The 21,549-nt window shown below is 40.0% G+C and overlaps 1 protein-coding gene, 1 long non-coding RNA gene and 1 pseudogene across 4 annotated transcripts in view; 2 read left to right on the top strand and 1 right to left on the bottom strand.

Annotated features, from left to right (window-relative positions):
* Tmem41b (transmembrane protein 41B) overlaps nucleotides 1–5,625 on the bottom strand; it is a 29,190-nt gene extending 23,565 nt beyond the window's left edge. Inside the window, exons 1-2 of one of the 2 annotated variants that reach the window (XM_078046510.1) lie at nucleotides 5,528–5,625; nucleotides 5,281–5,406 (exon numbers count right to left, since the gene is read on the bottom strand). In XM_078046510.1, coding sequence (XP_077902636.1) covers nucleotides 5,281–5,401 — 121 coding nt within the window. In that variant the 5' untranslated portion in view covers nucleotides 5,402–5,406; nucleotides 5,528–5,625. Of the gene's footprint in view, nucleotides 1–5,280 lie in introns of both variants that reach the window. The other variant, XM_078046509.1, reaches the window with a different exon arrangement.
* Nucleotides 5,626–5,688: 63 nt separating this feature from the next.
* LOC106144938 (uncharacterized) lies at nucleotides 5,689–13,865 on the top strand. Of its 2 annotated transcripts, none has more exons than XR_001229796.3 (3): nucleotides 5,689–5,848; nucleotides 11,430–11,601; nucleotides 13,486–13,865. It is a non-coding gene; the product is annotated as an uncharacterized LOC106144938 (long non-coding RNA). The 2 variants fall into 2 exon arrangements; XR_001229795.3 differs by having other exon boundaries at nucleotides 11,430–11,623.
* A 6,684-nt stretch (nucleotides 13,866–20,549) lies between these two features.
* Nucleotides 20,550–20,952, top strand: LOC101974941 (cytochrome c oxidase subunit 7A2, mitochondrial pseudogene; annotated as a pseudogene).
* Nucleotides 20,953–21,549: the final 597 nt, after the last annotated feature.

The raw sequence follows: 21,549 nt of genomic DNA, 5'->3' as shown, positions 1-21,549 counted from the left end.
TTGGCAACTGAGTAAGACCCTGTCTGTAAATAAAATATAAAAAAGGGCTTGGGGAGTGGTCAGTGATTAAGTGCCCTGGGATATATCCCCAGTACCAAAGCAAAACAACAACAACAAAACGCTGGGGTCTCAGCAGTTTGGGAGGCTGAGGCAGGAGGATGGTAACTTCAAAGCCAGCCTCAGCTATTTAGCAAGGCCCTAGGTAACTTTTGCTGGACCCTGTCTCTAAACAAAATACAAAAAGGGCTGGGGATGTGGCTCAGTGGTTAAGTGCCCCTGGGTTCAATCATTCTCGGGCACAAAAAAAAAAAAAAAAAAAAAAAAACCACTGGGGATCAGGCTCAGTGGAAGAGCACCTGTGGGTTTATCCCTAGTACCATAGAAATAAAATGAATGAATTCCAACATTCCATTCCTTCATCACCTCTTTCACCACTTTTTTTTTCTTTCTTTCTTCAGGGCTGGGGATCAAACCCAGAGCTTTGCACAGGCTAAGCAAGCATTCTCAGTCCTATATCACCTTTTCTCTTTTTATGGTTTTTCCTCTCTTGATTTTCTCCCTTTAGCTGGACTCCTCTTCCCTCCATGCCCAGCCCAGACACCATGTATCATCTGAATCAGCATCTTTGACTGAAATTCTTATCCTTTCCTTAATGTCTTTCTGATACGGTTTGAGCATAGTATGAGTGTCCCCCAAGGGTCCACTGTGACTGAAGGCTTTGCCCACAGGGTGGTGCTACTGGAAGCACTGGAAACTTTGGAAAGTGGCACTTAGTGGGAGGTCCTTAGGTCACTGGTGGGAGCATTCCCTCCAGAGATAGTCTTTGCCAAAGAAATGTTACAAAAATTTGATTTTGGCCCCACCCAGTCCTCTGTGCTTCCTGTCTCAAGATGCGATTGCTCATCCTCATTCAAGTTCCACCACTGACATCCTCCATGAGGTTCTCTCCAGAATTGATCTAATACAAGTGCCATGTGCTTAAACCCGAAAAGCTGTGAGCTAAATAAACCTTTGAACAATACTCTCTTCTAAAGGCAATGAAACAATCCAGGCAAGATAGTATAAGCCTGTAATCCCAGAGGCTAAAGCAAAAGGATCTCAAATTCAAGGGTAGTTTTAGCAATTCAATAAGACCTTCAGCAACTTAGCAAGATCCTGTCTCATAATAAAAAATAAAAAGAACTGGGGATGTTTTTCTGTGGCTAAATCCCTAGTACCAAAAAGGGGGGGTGGGCGCAATAAAACCAACTTCAAGATAGTGTTTCTCAAACTTTTTATTTTATTTTTATTTTTTTGTGTAGTACTGGGGATTGAACCCAGGGACTTATGTATCCTAGGCATCCGAGGCACCTGTTCTACAGCTGAACTCTATTGGTAGCCCTTTTCATTTTGAGACAGGGTCTCACTATGTTGCCCAGGTTGGCCTGGAACTTGCAATCCTCCTGCCTCAGGCTCCTGAGTAACCAGGTCCAAGTTTCTAAAACTTTAGACTCTTTCTTGGTACCAGGAATTGAACCCAGAGGCACTTAACCACTGAGCTACATATCTAACCCCCCCTCCCCCTCCTTTTCTTTTCTTTTAATTTTATTTTACTATCCATTTTTTAAAATATTTATTTTTTATTTGCAACTGGACACAATGCCTCTAATCTTTAATTTATTTACTTTTATGTGGTGCTGAGGATCAAACACAGGGCCCTGCATGTGCTAGGCCAGTGCTCTACCACTGAGCCACAACCCCAGCCCCTCCCCCTCCTTTTCTGGGATAGGATCTTGCTAAATTGCTGAGACTGGCTTTGAATTTGTGATCTTCCAGCCTCAGCCTCCTGAGTCCCTGGGCCGACCCTTTTTATTCTGACTCAGGGTCTTGCTAAATTGCTTAGGGCCTCAATAAACTGCTGGTGTTGAACTTGAAATTACAGTCCTCCTGCCTCAGCCTCTTGAGTCACTGAGATTATAGACCTGTGCTACCAGGCCCAGCTCAAATTTTTCTGACTATATTTTACAATAAGCAATAATTTTTATATCATGATCTGATGCACACAAAAATCTATGTAACTGAAAAAGATTTTTTTTGGTTGTTGATGAACTTTATTGTCTTTTTTTTTTAATGTGGTGCTGAGAATTGAACCCAGTGCCTCATGCATGCTAGGCGAGCACACTACCACTGAGCCACAACCCCAACCCCTGAAAAAGATTTTAAAAAATAACTTGATCCCTACTACAAAGCACTGATATTTTCTATTCCATTTTTAAAATGCTCATTATCTTTTTTAAAAAATATGTATTATTTAGCTGTAGTTGAACACAATGCCTTTATTTTATTTATTTATATGTGGTGCTGAGGATCAAACCCAGGGCCTCACACGTGTGCTAGGTAAGCACTCTACTGCTAAGCCACAACCCCAGCCCCTTAAATGCTCATTATTATCTATAAAATTGATTTCATACCCTTCATAGGGGTTATGAACTATTTACTAAAAAACATAGTCCTAAGAGTTCTCTTAAATTAAAATGGAAAACTGGCTAGTTAAACAAATTAGTGAGGGCAAACAATGCAAAAGAGAGTAACATACTCCAGTCCAGACACTCTGAGATGGATAAGTTTAGAGCCTAACTGGTTCTCTCTATTGTGTGTTCCTCACCATGAAAGAATCATACTTTCAGTATTATTTCCTTGATCAAGTTTTCAAAGTAGTCCACAGTCTATTAGGCTCAGACCTTAGAGACCCAACTCACAGCAAGAAATCCATTAAATGCACCAAATACTGCAGGTAGAAGGTAAAATATTTCAAAACTGCACATGACAACCCTTTGTCAAAGTTATGTAGATGTGTCATGTAATAAAATATAAATTCATTCACCGCATCATGGAATTAAAGAAATATTTTATTACTGTGTATTTCTTTTTTTATTCTTATTTTTTTGTAGTTGTAGATAGACAGCACACCTTTATTTTATTTATTTATTTGTTTGTTTTTGCAGTGCTGGGGATTAAACGCAGGGCCTTAAGCATGTGAGGCAAGCCCTCTACCAACCGAGCTATATCCTCAGCCCCTATTTTATTTATTTATTTATTTTTAAGTTTTAGGTGGACACAATATCTTATTTTTTATTTCTTTTTTTTTTTTTTTTTTTTTTTGGTGCTGAGGATCGAACCCAGTGCCTCATGCATACTAGGCAAGCGCTATACCACTGGGCCACAACCCCCGCCCGTTTTTATTTATTTTTATGCAGTGATAAGGATCAAACCCAGTTCCTCAAATGTGTTAGGCAATCTCTCTGCCACCCAGCTACAGCCCCAGCCCTACTATGTCTTTCTTAAGCAAGGGTTACAAAAATTGGAGGTTGGGTTGTGGCTCGGTGGTAAAGCGCTTGCCTAGTACATGTGAGGCACTGGGTTCAATCCTCAGCACCACATAAAACAAATACATAAACAAAATAAAGGCATTGTGTCAATCTACAGCTAAAAAAAAAATTAAGAGTTAAGAAAAAATTTATCTCTTCTTCAAAACCTTTCCTTCTTTTGAAGGTCTAGTTACCAACTGCAATTACTAAAATGCTGTCTTCAAATCCTGGAAAATCGGTTGCTAAGTACCTACTAATGCATCAGCAAGTAAACCAAACCCCATCATACATGAGGTCCCCAAAATCTTTTACCTATAAACAAAACTCTAATGGTAATTAGAGAAAGAAAAGGAAAAAGAGGAAAAGAAGGAAAAGAAAAAATCTGGGACTCATCAATAAAACAGGTTGGATCAAAAAACTTCCTTGCCTAGTGTAATCTCACACCATTTAGAATAGGACCTTGATCTCCTACTATAACCCAACAGAAACCATTCATTAGTGACAATTTTATCTCTTCACTGACACGCATAAAGGATTCACACAGACCTTTAAGTCTACTGTTTCCCAAGCCCAACATCTCCTTTTCTTCTCCCTACTTATCTAACCCCTATTCTCCACAGAAGCAGGTTTTCACATCTCTTCTTCCCTTTGTCTTCTGAGATTTACATTCTGCAGGTCATTCCATAGCATCATAAAAAGAGTAAGTGTGCCAAATGTATTGTTCTAATAATAAGATAAATCATTTTAAAAGTACCTTGGGAGTTTCAAGGTTTTATATTCTGAATGGCTTCAGGTAAAAAAAAAAAAAAAAATTGGTCACCATCTCAAGCCAAATGAAAATCTTTCTTAGAGTTACTCTCAGCAGTACTCTTCAAAACACAGTTCCTTTAATTTAGAGCAAAATTACACTTTAATAACATTTCTAAGTTTTTTATATTTATATAAAGTTATTAGACTCCATGTCTATAAGTTGGAAAAAATACCCAAAGCTTACTGAGTCAAATTAGACTGTTGAAAACACTTAAAGTTATTTTAAATACATTAACATTTTCCATTGTACACTCTTGAAAAAAAACTCCTTAGCCATCTTACTGGTGGAACATACCAGTGTGAGGGAGCTACTGACCATTTAAAAGGTCATATGTTAGAAACACTTTAACTTAAAAGAGCTTAATCATTTGAACTGCTGAAAAGCAATGCACAACTTCATAACAAGATGGAATCAACTCAGTTTCTAGGTACTTTCTCCTTACGATAATATTTAAAGCCTAAGAAATTATAGGATGGTGTATTGGGAAAATAGCTTTGGAATGAGTGACCTTAACTATAATTGTACTTAACATTTACTTAGACCCCACTTTATATAAGCCAAGCATTATGAGAATTATTTCGTTTAACTTATGCATCAACCGATTAAACAGATACGTTATTCCCATTTCACAATTCAGACTGAGCTTTTTAAAGTTAACAAGTCCAAGGTGCCAAGTAGATAACAAAATAGGGACTCAAATCCAGGTGTTCCTGCACGAGGAAGTGGCACCTAGAAGATCAAGACCTTGCTACTAATCTGGTTTTGAGACTCTGTAGGTTCAAAGTCACGTACCGACCTTGAGCCTCAGTATCTTCATCTGTAAAAACAACGCAACCATTGCTAAAGTTCCTTCCAGATCTGGCTAGCATCGTTATCAACCTTGCAATCGTCAATAAGCCGGTGTTATTCCTTCTTTCAACTGAATTCAATAGACTCATCTACTAAGCGTTTGGCCTTGAGCTGCGCAGGGAGCCTAAGCCCAGGTACCCCATTTTCTTTTTCTCGTCCCTAGACGTCGGCAGACTCCCTCTTACTCCTTAAAACCCCTTTCTCCTCCGGAACCCCTCCCGAAACACAGGTCTCTAGGTCAGTCCCTCCATTCCAAATGCCGGGTCCACTCACCTTTTACATGGTCTCTGCCCCCCGGCGCCGCAGGGCCCCGCGTCCCCGCGTTCCCGTCCCCCACTGGGGTCGTCTGGAGTGCTCCAGTCTGCGATCGTTCGGCAACTCTGCCTTTCGCCATGGCTGCTGCAATGGGAAGTGGAGACAACTGGGTGGTGCCGCGCCCCCTTAACAACAAATCCCCGCGCAGGCTCCGTACAACATAGAGGCGCCTCGGCCAGAGCCACTTCCGGCGCGACCTCCTCACCTGAGACAACCCCAGCCCCACGAACACAACTACGCTCCACCGAAACCTAAGGCGACTTCACGGGCTAGGCCCCGCCCCGCCCCGCCCCGCCCCCGAGCCTCGCGCGCTCGCGCTGGCCCAGTAACCACGAGACGAGTCAGAGGCCCGTCCCGCCCCATCCAGTGCCCCGCCCCGCCTCGTGCCTGCGGGAAGCATGCGCACTAGCGTTGCCGAGTCACCCGGCTGCGGCTCACGTACTGACATCTAAGACGTAGCTTTAATTATCCGGAAGTGCGGTCCCAAGGACTTCAAACTCATTGTCCTGGCCTTCCGGAAGTACCTGTGAGTGATTACTTGGCGTTCTGTGGGTGAATATTCAGTCAGTTCTCTTGTAAACCAGTTTTTACAAGTTGCTATTGAATTTGGAGGGGTTATAGAATGTTTGGCCTGAAGGCAGTGGAAACCATGAAACTGAGCCAAATCTACCCAAATTTTAAGAAACTAAGACTCAGGAAGAAATACAACCTATGAGGGTCACCGGGTGGCTAAATGCTTTTAGAATTCAGGTTTTCTTTTTCACAAGCAAATGCCTTGTTATCTCCCTGTCATTCCTCACTGGTAAACCTGGTCAACTCATTACACTTAGCTTTTCTTTTTACTGAGCCCACACAGGGCTTTTTGACAGATATGACTGGTCACACTTTACAGAGCAATTATTCAGGTCATTCTCATTGGTGAGTGTATTGGAATTCCACTATAAGAGTTGTCTCCCTATTTTATTTTGTTCATAATCTTTATTATTGTCTCCTGCTACATCTAAAATGTAAACTGTATTCAAGTCCCTGAATGATGGATGGGTCATACCCTTATGACCCCAAGAAAGAGTGCCAAAACTTAAGTGACCATTCAATAAATTTGTTGAATTTTTTTTTTTTTTGCAGTGGTGAGATTTGAACCTAGAACCTCCCATATGGTATGCATCCACTGAGGTACATCCCCATCTCTTGAATAAATTTTTGACCATAGAAAATCATGTCTGTGAAAATCTAATAATGTAGATGATGCCAATGCAAAAACATTTCAAGAGATAACTAAAAAACAGAACAGTGCTGGGAATGGTGATCCTAGTGACACAGGAGGCTGAGGCAGGAAGATCAAAAGTTTGAGGCCAGCCTCAGCAACTTAGCCAGGTCCTAAGCAACTAAATAAGACCCTGTCCCAAAATACAAAATGAAAAGGGCTGGGGACTCAGTGTTGAGTCCCCCTGGGTTCAAATTTTAAAAAGATTATATAAGTTAAAAAACATAATTTACTGTAAAATGGATCCCTCTGAGGGAGACACAAATTGTTTTTAAAAATTTGGTATATTTTGCTATATAAAAAATTTTAAAATGCCAGGCATGGTAGTGCATGCCCATAATCCCAGTTACCCAGGAGGCTGAGATAGGAGGATTGCAAGTGCAAGGCCCTCCTGGGCAATTTATGCCCTGCCTCAACAGAAAAAAGACAAAAGACTGGGGATATAACTCGGTGGAAGGGTGTACACACACACACACACACACACACACACACACACACACACACACAGAAGGAATACCAGGAGGAGGACAAGAAGGAAGAAGAAGGTTGTTTTGGCTCAGTTTTAAGAAATTTCAGTCCATAGTCAACTAACCCTGTTGCTTTGGGGAACAGTGGGATTGCATGGCAGAGAAAGCAGTTTGCCTCATAGAGGACATGAAGCAAAGAGACAAACAGCCAGTGACCCAATATCCCTGTAAAGAGCACACCCCCAATGACCTAACTTCCTTTCACTAAGTCCTGACTCCTAAAGGTTTTTCCACCTCCCAACTGGGCAATGGTAGGGGTGGGGGGACCAAAGCAGGGAAATTATATATATATATATATATATATATATATATATTTTTTTTTTTTATTTGTAGATGGACACAATATCTTTATTTTATTATTTTTTTAATGTGGTACTGAAGTTTGAACCCAGTGCCTCACACATGCTAGGCAAGTGTTCTACTACTGAGCTACAACTCCAGCCCTGAGGAACTTTTAAAATCCAAACTATAGAAGTATTAAAGCTTTAAATTTAACACATAAAACTGGGAGCCAGGCATGGTGGTGCATGCCTCTAATCCCAGCAGTTGGGGAGGTTGAGGCAGGAGGATCGCGAGTACAAAGCCAGACTCAGCAAAAGCAAGATGCTAAGCAACTCGGTGAGACCCTGTCTCTAAATAAAATATAAAATATGGCTGGGGATGTGGTTCAGTGGTCAAGTGCCCCTGAGTTCAATCCCTGGTAATGGAAAACAAACAAACCAACCAACCTAAGGAAATACTAGAAGATAAAATAGAAAAATATGGGTTTTTTAATCTTGACATAAAAAGATCTTCTTCAGTATAACCTGTAGGGTAGTCTCTTAATTTACTGTATATATAATACAGAACATATCACTTTAACACACACCTAAAAGAAAATCTACTCCAAAAATAGAGTTTGCTGAATTGTTTGAAAAGATAAACATTTGATAATTTCCTTTAGGCATTTCTGTTCTTCCTGCCTCTCTTGTTCTCCTCTCTCTCTCTCTCTCTCTCTCTCTCTCTCTCTCTCTCTCTCTCTCTATATATATATATATATATATATATATATATATATATATTTTTTTTTTTTTTTTTGTACCAGGGATTGGACTCAGGAGCATTCGACCACTGAGCCACATCCCCAGCCCTATTTTGTATTTTATTAGAGACAGGATCTCACTGAGTTGCTCAGCGCCTCGCTGAATTGCTGAGGCTGGCTTGAACTCGCAATCTTCCTTCTTCTGACTCCCAAGCTGCTGGGATTTCAGGCGTGAGCCACTGTGCCTGGCCTTTTCCTCCTAATATTAAGAAAAAATATATAGTCCTTTATTTTATTTAGCTGTAGGTCAATAAAATACCTTTATTTTACCCATCTGTATGTGGTGCTGAGGATTGAACCCAGTGCCTCACATGTGCCATCATGGCAGAAAGGGTGTGGAATAGGAAAGCTGCTCAGCTCATAGCAGCTAGGAAGCAGAGTGTATAAGAGGAAGAGGTTGAGGATAAGAAATGCCCTTCTAGGACATGCCCCCTAGTGACCTTCCTCCAACCATAGCAGGTCACAGTTTCTAGCATCTCCAGTAGTAGATATTCAGGATTACTCCACTGCAGAGATCATGAGAGCCCTCATGATCCAACCACTTATCAAAGGCCTCTAAACATTGCTGCACTGGGAACCCTCAACACTTGACACTTTGGGAGACAATATAGATCCAAATCATAACACATAGCAAAATATCTAATAAAAGTTGATGCACAAGCTCCTAGGTTTAATCCCCAGCAATGTAAATGATAATGATTAATAATAATAAGAAGAAGGAGGAGGAGGAATAAGAAGTAGTAGTAGTCGAAAAACATTCTTGAGAATCTAAAATTAGTGTTAGTGGTTAGAGATGTAACTCAATAGGTAAAATACTTGCCTAGTATGTGCAAGGCCCTGAGTTTGATTCCTAACATTGGAAATGAATAAACAAAGTTAATATTAGAATAAAGAAATAATTTGTTAACATATGCTATATAAAAAGAAAAATTAAGCCAATTGTGGTGATACATACTTATAATCTCAGTGGCTTATAAGGTTAAGGCAGGAGGATCACAAGTTCGAAATCAACCTAGCAACTTAGCAAGACCCTGTCTCAAAATAAGAAGGGCTGGGGATGTAGCTCAATGGTAGAGTGCCCCTGGGTTTGATCCCCAGTACTGTGAACGAACATAATAAGCCAATATGAGGTTTTTGACTTCTAGCCATGACAAAGCAATGTTCTCTCACTGCAGACAATTAAAAACCTGGTCAAAATATCTGAAACAGTTGTCTTCAGATAATGAATTAAAATATCCAGTCAAGGAATGATCCTTGAGAGAAGAGAAACAAGGTTAGTCTGACGCTCACCCTCACCTTCTGTCTGGGGGCACTTTCTGGAGCAGAACACAGAGAAGAATTGACCAAAGAGAACACAGTGCTATTCCTGAAACAAGAAAAAAAGAGATTATAGACCAAGGCAACAAGTATGACTGGAATTCACAGTGCAGAATCCTAAAGAAGAAACATCTTTAAAAAGTGGAGTGGTAGGGGTGGGTCTTCTTGGATATTTGGTTAAAAATATTCACAATCCAGGTAAGATTACATGAAGTAGAGCAGTAAATGAATGCAGAGAATAACAATCCCAGTACTGGAAAGCTGTGAGCTGAATGAAGATTCCAGAGCTGGCATTATGGGTAGAAGACATTCAAACTCTAATCAGCCAGAGTGTCCCCTAAGAGCTCCCATGTTAATGCAAGAATATTCAGAGGTGATTAGATTATGAGAGATGTGACCTATTCAGTTCATCCTAGTATGACTAAACTAACTGGATGGTATCTATAAGCAGATGGGGCATGGCTAGAGGAGGAGAGTAACTGGAGTGATGCCCCAGAGAGGTTTATCTTCCCTGTGGCCCCTGCTTCCTGACCACCATGAAAAATTGGAGCATGACTACTCCTCCACACCCTTCCACCCTGATGTCCTTCCTCATTTTGGGCCCAAAGCAATGGAGTTGGCCAACATGAAATGAACCTCTGAAACTATGAGCCAAAATATGCTTTTCCTTCCTTAAGTTGTTCTTTTCAATTATTTTGGTCACAGTGACAAATATCTAACACATTGGCTCACAAGGCAAGCAGTTTGCTCCACCATATGGTCCTGTGGATGTGATGCCTTTGCCAGAAGTCCAAAGTAAGGGTGCCACTAGATCTTGATTGGAACCTCCAAAACTGTGAGCTAAAATAAACCCTTCTTTTTATAAATGAATTATTTCTGTTATTTCATTATAGCAATGGGAAGCTACCATTAACTTCCCATTATTAACTACCAGGACTTTCAGTACTCAGCATGTAGTCATATTTGTGGCTGATTTATTATTATTTTCCAATAACACAAACCAAAATCAGCAAAGGGAAAGACACAAAACAAAGTTCAGAGGAAATCAGGCATGATTTTCCAAAAGTTCTCTTCTAGTGAAACCATATAGGACATGCTTCATTCCTCTTGCAAAAAGTTGCAACTACATAAATGTCTATTGGAAAGCTCATTAAACTTCATACCCAAGTTTTTTAATATTTATTTTTTAGTTATAGGTGGATACAATATTTTATTTTTATGTGGTGTTAAGGATCAAGCCCAGTGCTTCTCCCATACTAGACAAGTACTCTACCTCTGAGCCAGAATCAGCCCCATACCCAAGGGTTTTTTTTTTGGTTTTGTTTTTAAGAGAGAGAGAGAGAGAGAATTTTTTAAAATATTTATTTTTTAGTTCTCGGCAGACAAAACATCTTTGTTGGTATGTGGTGCTGAGGATCGAACCCGGGCCGCACGCATGCCAGGCGAGCGCGCTACCGCTTGAGCCACATCCCCAGCCCCCATACCCAAGTTTTTTATTGGGGGCTGATCATATAGGCCCTCTCAGGGTAGCATGTACTAAAATTCCAGACTTCCACAAGGAAAGCTGTTCTTTAGTATAAGCCATATTTTTTATACACAATTTGGTCACAAAGAGCCACTCTTACCAGTATGGGGATGGTTGGAACACCTTCTGAAATCCAAAATCCAAGTTCGTAGATAACAGCCAAGATTCTTTGAAAGCAGATCTTTCTTTCATTGTTATAGTTGTAGATGGATACAGTAACTTTATTCTTTATTTTTATGCAGTGCTGAGGATCAAACCCAAACCCAGTGCCTCACACATGTTAGGGGAGCACTCTACCACTGTACAACCCCAGCCCTGAAAGTAGATCTTTCTAAGAATAACAGGCTCAGGCCTGCTACATTAATTCTTTTTTTTTTTTTTTTTGTACACTAGCTGATGAGAGGAAGTCCAGCTCAAAGCAGATTTCTAAACAAACCAAGAAAAGATGAGAAGAGTGTCCACACGGAGCAATGATGGCACTAACCTGGTACAAGAAAACAGACAAAACTAGATGAAAAATACATCTACATAGGGCAACCTGTGCATGGTGTTCAAGTGGGAAAAGGTATCTGTGCAGGAGAGAAAAGGTGAAGCAATAAAGGATTGGTTACAAATTTGCAGATGGATTAAAAAATAAGTAACAATATTAAGAATAATGGGAACCTGGAATTTTCTTACCATTAAAGAATTAGAAACTGAAAAGGGAGAAAAGTAAAATGAAACCTATGATGTTGGACTGAAATTGAAGGGACAGCCAGGCATGGTGGCACACATTTATAATCTCAGCAACTAAGGAGGCTGAGGCAGGAGGAGGGCAAGTTTGAGGCCAGTCTTGGCAACTTAGCGAGGAACTAAAAGTAAAAGTGAAAATGGGCTGGGGGTGTAACTCAGTGGTATAGCACCTCTGGGTTCAATCTGCAGTACCATTAAAAACAACAACAACATATGATTCACAATGTAAGAGCCTGGAGTATAGTTCAAGCTCTTTCCAATAAATCTCTGATCCCAAGGATAAAGCGTTTAATTATTCAGGGTTTTTTTTTTGTTTTTTGTTTTTTTTGGTGGTGGGGCGTTATACTGGGGATTGAACTCAGGGTCTTGTGTATGTGAGGCACTCACTCTAACAATTGAGATCTAGCAGCAACCCCACTATTCAGGTTCAAAAAATCTTAAGATTTTTTGGTGGGGAAGTCTAGCAGGGATTAAACCCAGAGGTGCTTTAACACTGAGCTTCATTCCCAGCCCTATTTATTTATTTAGTGGTACTAGGGATTGAACCCAGGGACTTGTGTATGTGAGGCAAGTGCTCTACCAACTGAGCTATATGCCCAGCCCCATTATTTTTTATTTTGAGACAGGATCTTTCTAGGTTGTTTAAGGCCTCACTAAATTGCTAAGGCTGGCTTCAAACTTGCGATCCTCCTGTCTCAGCCTGTGGAATCCCTGGGATTACAGGCATGTGCCACTCAGCTGAACATAAGATTTTTATATGAGGCATATGCAAGACAAATATAGATTGAACAAAGTTCCTTGTACACTGAAAGCAAAAGAAATTAAGAATATGTTTTTGGATGGGTGAATGGATGGATGAATATAAGTGTGAGTGAATATGTAAACAGCCTTAGGGATAGTGAGATTTAAGAACAATGATCATACTTAATGTCAAAGTCTTGGTTTCTAAATAATAATCTCTACTGAAAAGAAAGGACTTGCAAAAAAAGCTGATTACAGGACTGATGTATGAGGAAATTCAAGATAAAACTGGAACATTTTGTACAAGAAACAGGGAAGTGCTCAAAGAATAAGACAAAACAAAAGGACACCAGAGCCAGATGGAAGAGGCTTCAGTGGCTAAATAGAGTACAATTTGGGCTGTAAAAATCATTAACAGACTGTAATTGATTGAGTAAAATATGAAATCATGAATTTGAATTAACTCAAGATAGGTCAAAGGCCTAAATGTCAGACCTAAAAATATGAAATTCTTAGGAGATAACTGTAAGGATGGCCTTATGGCTGAGCCTAAGCAACTCCAGTTTGAAACCTGAAGTCTCCAGCTCATCAGGTATGGCCCTCAGGCACAAACAAGTCACTTCCCCTACCCTGGTAAACTCAGAGTGAAGCCTGTGGCAGGCTGTCTTCACCTGATAAAAGGGAAAGGTGCCTGATAAAAGAGAAAGTTGAAAAGATCAGGGTGGGGACCACCAGACCAGATGTTTTAACCCCAGGGTAAATGATGTCACTGAGAAATCCATTGGTAGCTAATAAGGATTGAAAGGGGTCAAAAGCCCCAAAATTTAATATAAATAATAGAGTAAATGAACAGATATTCAACCAGCTGACACTGATCCCCACAAGCCTGAGAGTCTGATGAGGACCTGGAATGACCTTCCCAACCATTCTCATCTGCTTGAACCTGTGTTGTTCTCACCACTTTCTAACCCTTCAGCCACATATTGACCCTGGTGAGAGCCGCAACTTCTCCCTAGGACCACCTCCTCAGCCTGCCATCAGCTCCACCCCAGGAGAATCCTGCCTTGGTTCCGGACCTGGTCACAGTGTTCTGAATGAGTGTGCATCTGCTGGACTTAAAGCCTAAGGCTTGAGACTTTTGATCTGACACTTGAACTTAGCATGCAGCGGGAATGTCTGTCATTAGCCTGTCATGGTTAAATGTGTGTGTAGTGCTTAGAATTAATCTAGAATTGTTTGCTGTGAATTGTCTATTGTACTACCTAGCATTAAGTATTGTCGTTTTCTTGATTAAGAACCTATAGAGTGAAATTGTATTGAGTGATTTGAGTGAATAAAGCATTGAAAAGGGCAGAAGCATGTGGACATTCTTTATTTCTTCCCCTCAACTGCATAAGTCACACCTTTTGCCCATAGTGACAATAACATAGGGGAAAATCTTTATAAAATTGGTTTAGCAGGACTGGGACTCTGGCTCAGTGGTAGAGCACCCTCCTAGCATGTGTGAGGCACTGTGTTCGAGCCTCAGCACTACATAAAAATAAATAAATAAAGGTACTGTCCATCTACAACTAAAAAATAAAGATTTTTAAAATATTTTCAGTTACAGATGGACACAATACATTTGTTTTATTTGTTTGTTTTTTATATGGTGCTGAGGATCGAACCAGTGCCTCACATGTGCTAGGCAAGTGCTATACCACTGAGCCACAACCCCAGCTCCAAGATATTTTTTTTAAAAATTGGATTTAGCAATGATTTCTTGGATGTGACAACATAAGCTCAGGCAATAAGCCCCCTTCCCCCCCAAAAAAAGAAAAAAGAAAAAAAAATTGGACTTCTTCAAAATTAAACTTTTGAACTTCAAATGACACTGTCAAGAGAATGAAAAGATAATTTACAGAATGAGAGAAAATACTTGCAAACCATTTAATAAGAAAATACAGAATAGATTTTTAAAAACTTATAATTCAACAATGAAAAGAAACATACCCTGATTTTACAAGAGGAAAAGGATTTGGATAGCTATTCAAGGAAAAAGCACAAATAAAATTAAGCACATGACAAATTCTCAACATCATTGTAATAAGGGAAATATAAATCAGAACCAAATAAGTGATCTAGAGCACTTGCAGAGCATGAACAAGGCCCTAGGTTTCCTCTCCAGCATAACATTGCAAAAGAAAAGAAAGAAAGAAAAGCAAAAAAGAAAAGAAAAATTTAAGGGGGCTGGGGATATGGCTCAATAGTAAAGTGCTTGTCTAGCATGTGTGAGGCCCTGCCTGAGTTCAATCCCCAGAACCCGCCCCACAAAAAGAAAAAAGCTCTCTCTGATTTCCAACATGTGAGGACTCAGCAAGAAAGTGGCCATCTGCAAATCTAAAAGAGGGCCCTTGTGGGAGACCAACCTCGAATGTGACTGAGTTAACTCCCCTGCTAGGCGATGTGGCACCTGTGCTGCTAGACTGCCTGGCTCTTCTAGGGTTCCAGTGACTGTCTTTCTTCCAGGGAGGGCATGTATTGCTACAGCCCCATGGGTAGAGCTATGCTCACCTGTTCCTTTGTAATATAACCCCTTGCCCTGTTTAGGATAGAATGGTCCATGGAAATGCTTTGTGTGTGTCCCCCTTTCTTACTGTGCCCTTGGGTATGGCCTACCTAGATGTCAGTCAACCTGCTGACAGTGAACATCATGAAGATAGATTCAGCCCCCTGAAACCTGATCCCTTGCCTCATTTGAATAGCTTCTCCTCAATAAAAGGGGTCAGTGTGTACTCTCTCTCTTTTCCTGCAGACCTTTAATGTCAGAGGAGCCATCACAGCGACCCGAAAGAAAAAGGTATTTGTGTCTCTTGTGTGGTTATTTCGTGCAGCCCAATTAGCCCAGTTTACCTGGAGTGACCCCTGAGCCTTTTAGTCGCGAGAACAGAAACCGGCAGGCCCTCACCAGAACCCTCGCATGCTAGCACCCTGATCTCAGCCTCCAAAACTGCCATGAATGAGTCCTAGGATTCTACTCCATGTCACCTCCCAAGACTGCTCCCTGCCCCTCCTATTTCCTCCTAATGCCCAAGGCTCTTGCCTGGAGGACCACAGTGGCATCCCCCTGCCTCAAGTTATCTTTCCCATGCAACATGAACTGCTGTCAGATTCTTGAAATGTAACATTTTGGGCTTCAACTTTGAAATAAAGAACTTCCATCTCCTGTATAAGTTATCCCACCCCAGGTATTTTAGACCTCCAACTTCAAATTTCTAGGCTTTCTTGTAGGCACATGACCCAGAGGCCAGGCCTATGGTGACGCTGTAGAAGGTCCATTTTCATGGCCGTGGTGGCAACAGAGCTCCCCAACATATCAGCAGTAGCCAGGTTGAGTAATGTTGGTGCGCAGCAGAGTGAGCTGCTGACATTTGGCATTCAACCACTGCTCTGTAGCATTTCAGGGGGCTAAACTTGGGAGCTTAATTTCAAGTCTGGGTTTCTCCAGTTCTTCCAGTTTGTGAGTGACATATCCTTGACTAAACAAATCCCTTTTCTGCTTACAAAACAACAAATGAGAGGGCTGGGGTTGTAGCTGAGTAATAGAGCATTTGCCTGGCACATGTGAGGCACTGGATTCCCCTCAGCACCACATAAAAATAAATAAATAAATAAAGTTTTTAAAAAATTAGATGTCATTTCATACCCTCTGGGATAGTTGAAATTGAAAAAATGGACAAAACATATTCTGACAAAGAGACAGTGAAATTGTAAACTCACATTTGCTGGTAAGATTTTTTTTGTTGTTTTAATTACTGGGGATTGAACCCAATGGCACTTAACCTCTGCTGTTTATTAATTAATTAAATTAATTTTTGAGACAAGGTCTCAAGAGAGTCTCACTAAGTTGCTAAGGCTGGCTTTGAACTTGTGATCCTCCTGCCTCAGCCTCCTGAGTCACTGGGATTACAGGCTTGCATCAACATACCTGGCTGCTGGTGGTGTAGCTGCTTTTAAAATGGTGTATCTGGGGCTGGGGATGTGGCCCAAGCGGTAGCGCGCTTGCCTGGCATGCATGCGGCCCAGGTTCAATCCTCAGCACCACATACCAACAAAGATGTTGTGTCTGCCGAGAACTAAAATAAATAAATAATCTCTCCCTCCCCCTCTCCTCTCTCTTTAAAAAAAAAAAAAAAAAAAAAAAAAAAGCAGTCTCGGGGAGCATTTTTAAAAAACATAAAATAAAATAAAATGGTGTATCTGCTTTTAAAAACTGTGGTAGTTTCTCAAGAGATTAACTCTAGGATTACCATATGGCCCAAGGCTCTTGCCTGGAGGTAGTTTGATTTCCATGCATAAACCCAAGAGAAATAAAAACATATTTCTATACAAATATTTACACACTGATCATCAGCATTATTCATAATAGCAAAAAAGTGAAAACAACCAAGTTGTCCATGAACTGATGAATGGATAAAAAATGTGGTATGTTTACATAATGGAATATTATTCAGCCATAAACATGAATAAATATCGATAGATGCTACAACAAGGATGAACCTCAAAAACAGCATACTAAGTGAAGGAAGTTAGAATCAAACGTTGACAAATTACAATTCCATCAAGATGAGTTGTCTAGAATAAGAAAGCTGCAAGAATGTTAGTTACCCATTGCCAGAGGTTGAATGATGGGGTGAATGGAAAATGATTAATGGTTACAGAGATTCATTTTGGGGGTGATGAAAATAATCTTGAATTGGATAGTGGTGATGGTAGCACAATTTTGTTAATATACTGAAAAACCAACTGAATTATTTTACATTTTAATATTGTGAATGTTTTAAATCTCAATAAAAATAAAAGATGCATTCCTTAAAAGACAAAAGTACTAAAACTAACAAAGGATAAAGATTCTATGTAAACCTGTGCCTATTGAAGAAATTGTATCTTATTTTAAAATGCCTTTCCACAAAAAAGTTGCATGACCCAAATGGCTTCACTGGTGAATTCTCTGATTTCATTTACAGGGTTATAATTTGGTCTTAAAGGATGTGCTTAGTATGTTAGAGGCCCTGGTTTCAATTCCTACCACCAAATATATATGTGTATTTGTGTGTGTATGTGTGTGTATTTTTTTTTAATATTTATTTTTTAGTTTTCGGCGGACACAACATCTTTGTATGTGGTGCTGAGGATTGAACCCAGGCCGCACGCATGCTAGGTAAGCGCGCTACCGCTTGAGCCACATCCCCAGCCCCTGTATTTATTTATTTTTTTAACTACGAACTATCACAGAAAGTAAAAGAGGAGGGAGTACTTTCACCTAATTTTGAGTCCAGCATTGCCCTGATTTTAAGGCTAAATGAAAATAAAGACACTATAAGAAAAAATAGATATGTACCCACTGTACCCATATCTCAAATACAAAACATTTTAACTACACATTGGCCATATCAAACACATTGCACATATAATATACATTCTGGCCAAGTTGTATTTAACTAAAGAATAAAAATTTTGTTCAATCTTTGTAAAAAAAAAAAAAAGTCCAGTTTAATATTCCCGGATGGGAAATTCTTTTCAACAAATGATGCTTGAAGAACTGGATATCCAAAAATAATCTCAATCCTTACCTTACATCATTAGCAAAAAATTAATTTGAGATAGATCATAGCTCTAAATGTAATTGTTAAAAACAATAATTCATCTAGAGGAAAACATCCTTTCGATCTAGGGATAGAAAGACCTAGAACACTGAACATGAAAGGAAAAAAGAAAAGTGGTTTCTCGGGGAGTCAGAGAGGGAGGATGTTGCCCTAAAAATAGATCAGAATGTGGTGACCCAAGTTAGGAATTTAGAACTAGTTTTTAAGTCTTCTGTGTTCCAGCAGCTGTCAGACAAGGCAGACCAGAAGCCAGTGGGATCAAATCCCTGGAAACCAACTGGTGAAATTGCACAGAAGTAGGCTATTGATGCATGGTAGGCAGTGTTGGCACCTTCAAATACTGGCACAGCAGTGAGTTCTGTCCCCATACTGCAAAGGGAAAGGCCTGGACTCCAGTCAAGGGCAACCATCCAGGCCAGATTCTCTGGATTGACATCACTTGTGTGCCAAAAGAATGCAGACAGCTTTGACTGCCTTTTCATTTGTGCTGGGTGGAGAGAGGATTAGAGAAGAGTCCAAATTTTAAGGCTTTGAGGCTTGGCCCTCTGGACTATTTCTCTGTGTGCTGCTACGTGCCCAGGCCAGCAAAAAGTCTTGATCTCTCAAGAGTCAGATTATCAGAACCAAGAATATGATAACCTTTTCAAAATAATAACTGCATTTTTAATTTTTTTTAAAACAGGATATGTCATCAATCCTCAAAAATTATATTTTATAATATATTTTATGGATCTATTTGTTTATTGCTCCTTTCCAATCAGAATATAAGCTCCATGAAGACAGAGAACATACTCTGCTTCATTCAATACTATCTTCTCAAACCTCAGAAGAGTGTCTGACATGAAAAATTACCAAAAAGATTTTGTGGAATTATTAAAAATATTATTGCCCAAAAAGTAAAGTTCAAAAAGTAAAAATTAAGAATCTCTATCCATATCTCCTTCTAGTCCTACTTCTTGAAGATAACCATTATAACATTTTTATGTATAATAATAATATCAAGCCAAGAACAATTTATCTTGTTTATTTCTATACATCTTAAGCAGAGTACAGTGCTTGGCATAGATAGAAGAAGTATTTGATAAACCTATTTTAAAAATTCATTGGATGAGTTATAAGTAGTGTTGGGGTTAGGGTGGGGTGGTGAAGTAGGCTTTAAAAAAAAAAGTCATCAGCTGTACTCTATTTCTCCAAACAAGTTAGAGTAAGTTCCTTGGGTTAGGCATCCATTTATACATCTCAAGTACCCAGGAACTTCCTGAATACTCTACCGGTTACCTATTGAGCACTAACACAATGGTCAACATAATAATAAAGAGGAATTTAATTCTCCAGCCCACTACAAAACTTGAGACTTCTTTGAATGAGACTTTTTGCCCTATTAAACTGGCCCAATGCCTTTCTACCAAGTCATGCTACTCCCAGGGTAGAATTCCCATCTCCAAGGGCTCTCTAATACTCTTGACTGCTAGCCAAATAGCATGACAACAGACATGGATACTCATGCTCATGCCCAGCATGCCCGGATGAGCTGCTACCCAGTTAGGACCTCTGAGAGACCATGATCTGTCAACATCTCTTTGTGAGAGTGTCTGAGGGGATTTGTCTGAGTGCCAGCCTCTCTGTGGAAAAGGCCAAGCCAGAAGCCAGCGACTCAGTCATACTGAAAATACAATATTGAAGCACTAAGCTGGAATGTGGCAATTTGCAGCTGTCACACCAAACTCTAAGTGAAATCACATTTTGCACAGACTTCCAAAAACATAATCATATGAAAACTATTTGTATTGCTTTCAAGCATGGTTCAAAGCCATTTACCACAAATAAGAAAGTCTAGGGCTGGGGGCTGTAACTCAGAGGCAGAGAGCTCGCCTGGCACGTGTGGGGCACTGGGTTTGATCCTCAGCACCACATAAAATAAAATAAAGTTATTGGGGGCTGGGGATGTGGCTCAAGCGGTAGCGTGCTCACCTGGCATGCATGCAGCCCGGGTTCGATCCTCAGCACCACATACAAACAAAGATTTTGTGTCCGCCGAAAAACGAAAAACTAAAAAATAAATATTAAAAATTCTCTCTCTCTCTCTTTAAAATAAATAAATAAGTAAATAAAGTTATTGTATCCACCTATAATTAAAAAAAAGAAGAAAAGAAAGTCTATAGCAGGATCTTTGTTTAGAAGCATAAATATAGAAGGCAAAGTGGTTGTTTTCTATTTTACTTCAGAAAACAGTTATCAATAAATTTATGTACTGAGCATAGAAGAGTGACCTAGGGAGGATTCCTTCATAGTTAATAACTTTATTGAAGCAATAGATCTTCAAATCTAGTCTGGCGTGGTTATTTTCGTTCTTGGCGTTCAGTTGTCACGGTTGTTGGGCAGTAAGTGAGGCAAGATGCTGTAAAATCTGCTGGGTTTTCATCAGATTGCCCAAAGGACCATCAGCACTGCTTCATGCAGACATTTTGAAAATAAAGTTCCAGAGAAACAAAAGCTGTTTCAGGAGGAAAATGGAATTCCGGTGCATCTAAAGGGTGGAGTAGCTGATGCCTTGCTGTATAGAGCCACCATGGTTCTTACCATGGAACAGCTTATGCCATATATCAGTTGGCCATAGCTTCATTTCCCAAGAAGCAGGATTGACTTCAGTCATCTCAGCAATCGTTTGGTTCAGTTTAATTCAGCTCTCTATGGACCAGTACTCTGATAAATAACAGAGCTCTTCTTTGGGGATCAGTATTTATTGACTTGTACTAACTGCCACCAATAAAGCAGTCTTTACCATGAAAAAAAAAAAAGATCTTCAAATCTACACATTTATATTCCATTTACTTTTCAAAACTATTTCATTAAACAAAGCATTTATTTAAGGATCTAAGGAAATAAATTAAAAACATTTTCTATTATCCAGATTAAAGAGCCACAGCATGGGATGGGGACATAGGTTGGTGGTAGTATGCTTGTGTAGCATGTGCAAGGTCTTGGGTTCTATGCCCACACTGTGGGGACCAGGAAAGGGGTTGTTTTCTTTCTTTCTTTCCTTCCTTCCTTCCTTCCTTTCTTTCTTTTCTTTTCTTTTCTTTTTTTTTTTTTTGTACCAGGGATTGAACCCAGGGACACTTTACCAGTGAGCCACATCCACACCCACTCACACCCCCACCTTTTATTCTTTTTACTTTTGAAACTGAGTCTCCCTAAGTTTCTTAGCACCTCACTAAATTGCTGAGGCTGATCCTGAAATTGCCATCCTCCTGCCTCAGCCTCTGGAGCTGCTGGGAGGCATGCAGCACCATGCCCAGTTTGGGGGAGGGGGTAATTTCTAAGATTAGGATGAAGGGAGCAAGAAGCCTAGGGGCAAACCAGAGAGTGAGCACCTCTGTAAGTTTTATGCTATA

Source organism: Ictidomys tridecemlineatus, chromosome 4, assembly GCF_052094955.1.
Source record: "Ictidomys tridecemlineatus isolate mIctTri1 chromosome 4, mIctTri1.hap1, whole genome shotgun sequence".
Classification (NCBI taxonomy): domain Eukaryota; kingdom Metazoa; phylum Chordata; class Mammalia; order Rodentia; family Sciuridae; genus Ictidomys; species Ictidomys tridecemlineatus.
This window is presented reverse-complemented; position numbering and strand designations above follow the sequence as displayed.